The following is an 8859-nucleotide window of genomic DNA, read 5'->3' as shown; positions in this document are numbered from 1 at the left end:
ATATTACACTATTGCAATCCGAAATAGTGAAATCTCGTTGACTCGTCGTACGATAATAACAAAAACAAAAGTTAATTAAAATTATTATAATCACAGAACAATATCGAATGACGACGATGATAATTTTATTGATAACAGAACCCACCCGTGGCACTATGCTTTGAGACGCTGTTTCTCGAATAATCCTTTGTGTTTTGTACCGAACTCGTTTCCCGCCCAACGTTTACCGTTCTCCCGCCCAGTCCGCCATATTATTCATTTCGTCGTTTGTTTACCCTCATCGAACCCGTTCATCATCAGTCGACGTAAACCGTTTATTTTGTTTTTGTAATCCTACGGCGGATTTTACACATATTTCGCTGATTGACATTCGATTTCGATCGATCACGTCGCGATCAGAATATTGTCTTCGATGCGGTGCCGGTGCGTAACGATGCGTTTTGCTGTCGCGGAGCTCGATCGTGTCTAAGCGTCTGACCAAAAAAGTCGTCCCGTTATCACGGACTCGTGAAGTCTGCTGCTACTGACAGGTAAATATACAATTCAATTTCGGATAATTAGCTACTTTCTATTTCCCAGACTCGCGATTTAAAATGAACGCTACCCGTTTGTTATAGATTTATAGGCTGGTACGACGGTGATATTATACGGCCGCCGTCATGTTTTACTCGCACTTTTCGTTGTCCAAGAAAGGGCCGCTCGCCCGTATCTGGTTGGCGGCACATTGGGACAAGAAACTGACCAAGGCCCAAGTGTTTGAAACTAACATCGAGACATCGGTTGACGGAATATTGCAACCAAAGGTGAGCGTGAAAATGTCACCTAATCTGGTATACCGATAGTTTTTAAGCGCGTTACTAATAATTGTACTGCTTTTATGTACGTTCATAGGTGAAAATGGCTTTACGGACGTCTGGACATCTTTTGTTGGGTGTAGTCCGAATTTATTCACGTAAAGCCAAATATCTGTTAGCTGATTGTAATGAAGCATTTGTCAAGATTAAAATGGCTTTTCGGCCAGGCATGGTCGACTTGCCCGAGGACAATCATATAGCAGCAACTAATGCTATAACACTCCCAGAAGTATTCCATGATTTTGATACCGCCATGCCAGACTTGAAGTAATTACTTTTTTTGCAACAAAAATCACTCAACAAGATATGTCTAATGTTTATTTTAATTTTAGCGATGTTGATATTGAAGCACAATTCAGTCTTAATCAGTCTAGAGCTGAGGAGATAACTTTGCATGAAGATTACAATATGGTTTCTAAAAACTCTGGTTTCGATCAAGGATTTGGATTCTCTGAAGTTGAGAATTCCGATATACTTCGTCATGGAATTGAACATTCCCTGTTGTTTAGTGAAGGTGTCGACCATTTGATGAACCGCGATAAAGAACCTATACCTTCAACATCTTCTGGATCTGGGATTTTAAGCCAAAACAGTTTAGGAATGGATGCTCCAATTAGAGATGATGGATTTGGAGGTAATATTGGTCAAGTTATCACTGATAACTTTTTTCAAGCCGGAGGTTTATTTGATGATGTACCTTCTGCTCCTATGGAAGTTGCCGATGGTCAAGGTCCTCCCAGTCCTCCCCCATTTAATACACCTAACCGAAATGATGATGATGATGATGACCATCACTTTATGCCTCCTAGTCCAGGTAGACAAAGCTCAGATGGTTCAAGACCAGCATCGCCTGTTAATTTACCATTTCCTAATGCTGGTGCATTAGGTCTTATACCATCGCCAACGCGAGATCAAACATTGATGCCCCCGCCAGATATTGATATGCATGATATGCACGATATGCATGATATACATGATATTCAAGCATCTGAAGAACCTGAGCCATTAAATGAACAGAATGCTTCTGTAGATCAAACTACCTTGGTACAAAATGAAGAAGAAAGTTTTGCTTTAGCTCCAATTGATGCTAGTGCTTTGAGAGGATTACCAAAGACTAAAAGAAAGCGAAAACTTATTGTGGACGAAGTGAAAAATATTTCTGGTGAAGAAATGAAAGCTCAGTTGAGTGATACAACAGATATTGTAATTACATTAGATTTAGCACCACCTACTAAAAGACTAATGCATTGGAAAGAAACAGGTGGTGTTGAAAAACTATTTGCTCTTCCTGGAAAAAATATACCAGCAATACCGTTAGCTAGAGTAAGTTCAAATTTATTTTATTACTTGTTCTTTAGGACATTAATCTTTGTTATATATTTAATTAATTCAAAAATGGATTTCTTCTTTAATTTTTAGAATTACCAAAGACATTTAACAGCAAAAACATTAACCAATGATGAATTAGAGGGTGAAGGTGGTGTTGAAGGAGATGAAGAAAATGTATTACCTGCAATAGCTGGCCCAGTACCTGGACGTCGTGGTCGTAAAAGAAAAATACCTATAGATGAAGAAAGTCAAAAACCCGCTAAAAAAGATGTTTTGCCACCAATACCAGAAGTAACACCCCAAGTTGTGAGTATTTAATATTTGTAACTAATAGTTGCCTAACTATTTATTTGTATACAATTTGTAGGTATAAAAAAATAAGATAAAATTCTCAATTTGCGAAGTACATATATAATTTTTAAACTATATAAATATAATGTATGATGTTTTTTTTCTAATGAACTTCTTAAATTATTTCTTAAATTTATATATTTTTCTAAGGAATCAATGGAAGTGGAAATTCCTGCACCATTGTCTGTGGCTCCTCCTACACCAGCTATTCCTGAAGAAACGGAACATATTGAAATAAATCAACAACAGCCGCCAGTTGATGAACCTCAACAACCATTTATAACATCACCATTAAATGATGGTGGTCAAATGTTACCCCCTGGAACACCTGCGCATAAGTCAGTTGATCCAGTTAATAATGAAGATCAGGTAGTTATGATTTAATATTTATTTAAAATTTGTGATTGGCATGTGGTACATTTCTTAAAAATTATTACAATAGTAAATAATTTGGTAACTTCTTTGGTAACTCGAAAGATAAAAAAAGAGTTTCAGACAAATGTGGAATATTGAGCTTTAAAACTTTTAAATTATAATAATTAAAGTATAATATTCAATGTAAAGAATAATACGCATAAAATAAAAAATAGTAAATACAAAAATTCAAAATGTTCAATTTTTAAATTAGGTATTTGATTTATTCATACTTAATCAAATATTATACTAATAATTTTGAATGAATATCTAAAGTTAACAATATTTCCTTAGTTATTCTTGCATAGTATTCTTGCTATAGTAATTTTATAAATACTTAGGTTTGAATTAAATTGCATTTGAATATTATATTGTATAAATTATAAAAAAAACGTGCAAAATTTATGAAATTTGTTTATTGAAATATTTTAGCTTATAAATCCATTTGATGATTTACAAGCTCCGCCATCAGTCCATGATACATCTGAAGCAAATGATCAGCCATTACAACCGGAATTACAAAACATGGGTTATGATAATCACATAAATCAAGTAAGTAGCTTAAATAATATTATGTGACAAGGTTATTTAAGCATATTCATTGGAATATTTTTAATTTTTATAATCTGCACTTGTTGGACAGATTAAAACAAATGTTTAGTACGTATAAGTTATTATTATGAATATCAATTATTATTTTTAGTCCAATGATTTCAACCAAGTCATTATGGATAATATGGGATACGATGGTCATCATAATGCACCTGTTACACCAGGATTACCTTCACCACGAGGTGGTGCAACACCTTGGCGTGACCAAGATTATGATTATCCTGCATCTGTTGGACCTGTATGTTACTTGATCTAATATTTTCAAATAGTTTGTTTCATACTCATTATATTATATTTAAGGTGGAAGAGCAACAGGCTCCACATGAAACAAATGAACAATATGAAGAACGAGTAATGAACAAAAGGGCTAATCAGTTGTACCATACAATTAAGATGAGATTCGCACAAAAAGACACTCTTATTTTTGACGATCTTACCTACAGAAACCGGAGAAAAGAGGTACATTAATTTTATTAAGTGTTAAATAATCAATACTATACTCTGTTACACATAAAAGTAACCCCGGGTGACAGGTTTCTGCATATAGCGGCTACAATGTGTCTGTGGTTAATGTGTGCAGAGTTCCCTGCTTTTAATTGAGGGGTGTCATATAACTGAACCGAAAAAAAACTAGTCAATGCCTTGTTTTATTCGAGACAGAATTTATATCAATAAAACTATATGTGTTTTGTGGTATATTGTTTAATTTAGAATTCCTAACCAAGTTTCAAGATTTATAGGAATTTTATTTATTTTAAATAATTTGTAATATTAATATAGTTCCCCATATACTATTCTCGTAATTATTCTACTTTAACATTATTAGTTTTACTATTACCTATAAAAAATCATATTTTTACTTTTAAAATTAAGGATTATACATTTGTAAATAATAGGTAAGGTACAAGTTATTATTATTGTAAATATTCATTTTATATTTTAGATAATATAGTTATTTCTATCTATTTTATTGTCTTGTTATAATATTGTTTTTTTTTGTTGATATTTCAGGCAGCCCAGAAGTTTTATTCCGTTTTGGTTTTGAAAAAATACAAAGTTTTAGAGCTAGTTCAATCTGCCCCATATGAACCTATCCAGCTAGTGAAAGGCGCATGTTTCACCGACCCAAAGCTCTAAATGTTTTTATTAAATGGAGTTTATTTTAATAGTTTAACAATTTTATGTAAAATGGAAATTTTGTTCAAAAGACCTATGCCAAGTACAACACTATGCGCTTTATGTAAACAAATGAATATAATTATTAAGATGTTTTTAGATAAAAAAATAGGTGTAAATCGAATTTAAGGAAATTTTGTTCATATTTATTATTTTTGTTTATAAGATTTGGTATACAGGAGGTCAAACTAATTATAATTAATGTAATTTTATGTATTATGTCCTCCCATTATTTGTTTGATCTTATGTATACTTTCACGATTTTTGTAGTTGGCTAAATTAAGTATAAATGTTAAATACCAATTATAATCATGTCAAATTTTGTCAAAACCCTTAATCAGAGATTATACGCATTATAGTGTATAACTCTGATCAAGTGTTTACCCATGATTTTAAATTTACTCTATATCAATCTCAGAATGATTTTATTTAATGTACTTTTGGAATACACAATGAAATGTTTTTAATTTATTTATTATATAATATACATATGTTTATAAATTATTTATGTTTAGTAAATAGTTATAAATTAAATTTATTATAATTGATAACAAATTTTGTATGTTTGGACTTTTATATAACCGAGTCATATTATTATATTGATATTAAACGTTCCAATTACATTAATTATTATAATGTAAATGCCGAAGTTTGTTTATCCTTCATAATAGGATTTAGAACTGTATTATCTTCATGATGATTGTGAAGCTTTAGACTTATTTCAAAGTTGACTAATATAATATATACTATTTTTAAAAAAGTTTTAATTAATATATATGTACTGAGTGATCCTTTTAACGTAAGACACTCAGTATTTTAAAAACTAAGATTTTGAAAAAAAAAATTTTACATCATTATAAGCTGTTAAAAAACAACAATTTTTTTATGATTCATATTGTTGTAATGTTTAAATTATTTTATCATGCATCTTTAATTCTTTATTCCAAAACAGAATATTTTTGACGAGTAGTTAATAAGTATTTAAAGTTCATATAGAGGGGTGGAGTAGTACTTAGCAGTCGAAACTTTAAATACACGACGTAGGCTAATAAACTACTTGTCGGAAATTTGATTTATACTTGTGAGTTATATTCTGATTCAAAATATGAAATTAATAATATATGTTTTTATTCAAAAGAATAAAAAATATTATTTGGTAGTGACTTTAAATTATGTAAAACAAATATTTTCAAAAAAATTTATTTGTGTTTTCCGAAATAATAGTGTCTCATGTTAAATGGATTATCCTGCATAATATCATTGATCGGGTAGTAGGTAGTATCTAGTATCATAAAATATATACGGCATGTACATAGTACTTATGTAAAATTACAGCTATCCTGTAATTTATGTTTACATTGGCGATACATTGAGATCTAATTATGTATGGTTAATTATCTTGTAACAGGTTTACATTTATTTGCCTTCATAATAACAGGTTTACATTTATTTGCCTTCATAAGTCTTAATTTTCAGTTTTTAGCCAAATTTCAATAATATTTAATAAATTAATTTGTTTATTATGGTTATAATTTATATTGGTCAAATTTTATAATATTAAATAAACAACTAAATTGGTGGCTGATTAATATAATAAAATAAAGGTAGATAGCAGTGGCGCCGAACCCATGTATTAGGTGTGGCAGCCACCACACCTATTTTAGGGGTGGGTGTACCCCCAAAATTGGTTGGTAATCGTAATCCTAAGTATAAAAATATATTGTACAAATATGAGAAAGATGACTTCCTAGTGTGTCGTAGCGTGCAGTGTGTACTGTGTGATTACATTAGAAATAGCCAATAACTGATTAATAGTTTTACCATTAATAAATAAATTCTAGTATTTATAATCAATAGTGTTGTGTAAAAAGTCAAAAATCTCTGATAATACAGTACATTTACTATTTTTTTTATTTTACAAGTGATAAAACAGTAAATTAGTACCTACCTATTGTTTGAAATAGCGGGGGTGATTGCCCCAGCGCCGGCACACATGAATACATTTTATTTTACAACGATTTGTGATTTGTGATTTTATTTTTATTTTATGTCAGCAATTACCTATTATGACAGTAAAAATGGTTCAAATTTCTACTTCAGCATCTTTTCTGATTGAAAAGTGAATCTAGTTGGTACTTTGTTGGGCCAAAAGTAAAAAAGTACCCAGTAGTTTTCAAAAGCGTCGTAAAAAAAAAAAATCAACAAATAGGTACCTATAAAAGTAATTTTCACACAAAACTAGTCTAAATCGATTATGTTTTTAGGTACTTATCGGTTATCTGGTAGTCGCGATAGGTGTGACGCAGAGGTGTGACAAAAAATAGTATGTGTGGCTCGTGCGGGAATGCAATTTTAGTCTTTAATGCGGCCCACGACTGCGGCTCGCTAGTCGCTACACACGTCGCCCGCGACTGAAATTGTTCACTTCCAGCCTTTGACACACAATATACTGTTGTATATACCTACAATAATAATACCTGAAGTACCTTCAACGACGTTATACCTATTATTAATCTTTTTTTTTTTTTTTTAATTAATTAACCCGCGGCTATACCTAGGCCATTGGGTGGTTTTTACTGTGGGGGAGGGTACTGTAAGTCTTAAACACGTGTGTTTTTTGGTTTTGGCAGATTTTTTAGTGGGCACCCGTAGGTATCCGCCATGCCCGGACACCGTGACTTGCAACCGACGCCTTAATCCGCTCGGCCACTCCGTCACCCATTATTATTATGAAGTATAAACAGTAAACACTATGTCGCATATAACATTGATATTATATTCTGTGTTGGCTAATATTGTTTATTGTTGACGACGATTGTGCCTACTCACTGTTTAATCGAATAAAATTAGTTTAGGTATTTATATTGTAATATTTCGACAGTAAATTGTTTCCAATAAACATTTAACTTTTATTAAGTTTGGTATTTATATATAGTGTTTAAATTAAAGTAAAACAAAGTAATGTTTTCAATTAATTGAATTAATTTTCTCGACTTAAAATAGGTGCCAACACAGTGCTAAGTTTCACGCGTGAAGTGATATTCCGTCAACCAATTGAGATGTGACTGCAGGTCATAGTTTAGATTGCATTAATTAAAATTAATTATACAATATTACAGGTGCACTTAGAATAGATTTGATAAGCCAGATTTATTAAAAAAAACAGCTTTTAGTTAAATAATTTATCAGCGAAAGGCCCATCAGTCATGGGCTCGTTATATTATCTTTAAAATGTATACGAGACTAAATTCCTATCAAAATTCAAATCCTAAGACCACCAATGGTTATCGTAGTAAAAATTCATAATAAATACAAAAGTAACATAATGGAAAAAATAAATGAATACATTTAGTAACGAACAGCCCCCTCGCCAGCCCCACAAGCCACAGCTGTGTGTCAACAGTTAACGGACAAATATGTACAATATAATAAAGTTATAAAACATTGTATTCTTAAAAGAGCTACATCAAAGTATTTATGAAATATAGTTTTTAAAAATTTTTAATTTATGGAAATACTTTCGTTTAGTATACTTTCATTACTAAACTCAATTACTTTAGTTTATATTAATTATGAAATGTAAGATAAGTAAAAGAAACATAATTATTCATTCACAAAGGTATGTAAGATTAAAGTCATAAAGAAATTATCATTTTTGTACATCATTATTCATTATGAATGTAGTTGTTGAAGGTCCCTGATTAAACATTTTCTTGTTAGAAAGTACATAAAAAATATTTGACATTATTCTTAAAATATTTTTAACTACTCAAAAGTTTGTACATATTATCTATTTATCTGCTTAGACTTTTAGAGCGTACAATATAAAAACTTGTGTAGGTACCTACTACCTACTATATAGCTAATATCTATATTATGGTTATATGATACGAAAATATTTATATTTTATTTATTAACCTCAGTGTTTGTTGAAAAAATCTTAGCATACCCCTCCCCCCGGAAAAAAATTCTAGAGCCGTGCCTGGTAACGAATTCGGTTAATTTAATTTTCTATAATAATAAGTTATTAGGTAGATACTATGCAGACTTTACAAAATGTAAAATATTTTAGACATTATAATATCAGGTCTATATAAAATGCAGGTACTTCAAGTATTTGATT

The 8859-nt window shown here is 30.9% G+C and overlaps 1 protein-coding gene across 1 annotated transcript; it reads left to right on the top strand.

Annotated features, from left to right (window-relative positions):
• The first annotated feature begins 189 nt into the window (after positions 1–189).
• LOC100167520 (double-strand-break repair protein rad21 homolog) lies at positions 190–5385 on the top strand. The gene is made up of 10 exons (XM_008188407.3): positions 190–530; positions 618–803; positions 892–1121; positions 1187–2177; positions 2274–2489; positions 2685–2903; positions 3381–3500; positions 3652–3798; positions 3861–4019; positions 4572–5385. Exons 2-10 carry the CDS (start codon positions 660–662, stop codon positions 4695–4697), a joined length of 2352 nt encoding a protein of 783 aa, XP_008186629.1. The 5' UTR covers positions 190–530; positions 618–659; the 3' UTR covers positions 4698–5385.
• Positions 5386–8859: the final 3474 nt, after the last annotated feature.

This window comes from Acyrthosiphon pisum, chromosome A3 (assembly GCF_005508785.2).
Source record: "Acyrthosiphon pisum isolate AL4f chromosome A3, pea_aphid_22Mar2018_4r6ur, whole genome shotgun sequence".
NCBI classification, from domain to species: Eukaryota; Metazoa; Arthropoda; class Insecta; order Hemiptera; family Aphididae; genus Acyrthosiphon; species Acyrthosiphon pisum.
Note: the sequence above shows the minus strand (reverse complement) of the source record. Positions and strands in the feature narration are given on the sequence as shown.

What these genes read in the sequence shown, in the direction of transcription:
- LOC100167520 (XM_008188407.3), top strand. Translation starts at nt 660, where the DNA reads ATGTTTTACTCGCACTTTTCGTTGTCCAAGAAAGGGCCGCTCGCCCGT. An exon ending in CAGAAGTAACACCCCAAGTT is followed by an intron (nt 2,490 to 2,684) that starts GTGAGTATTTAA and finishes TATTTTTCTAAG; the next exon opens with GAATCAATGGAAGTGGAAAT. An exon ending in CAGTTAATAATGAAGATCAG is followed by an intron (nt 2,904 to 3,380) that starts GTAGTTATGATT and finishes GAAATATTTTAG; the next exon opens with CTTATAAATCCATTTGATGA.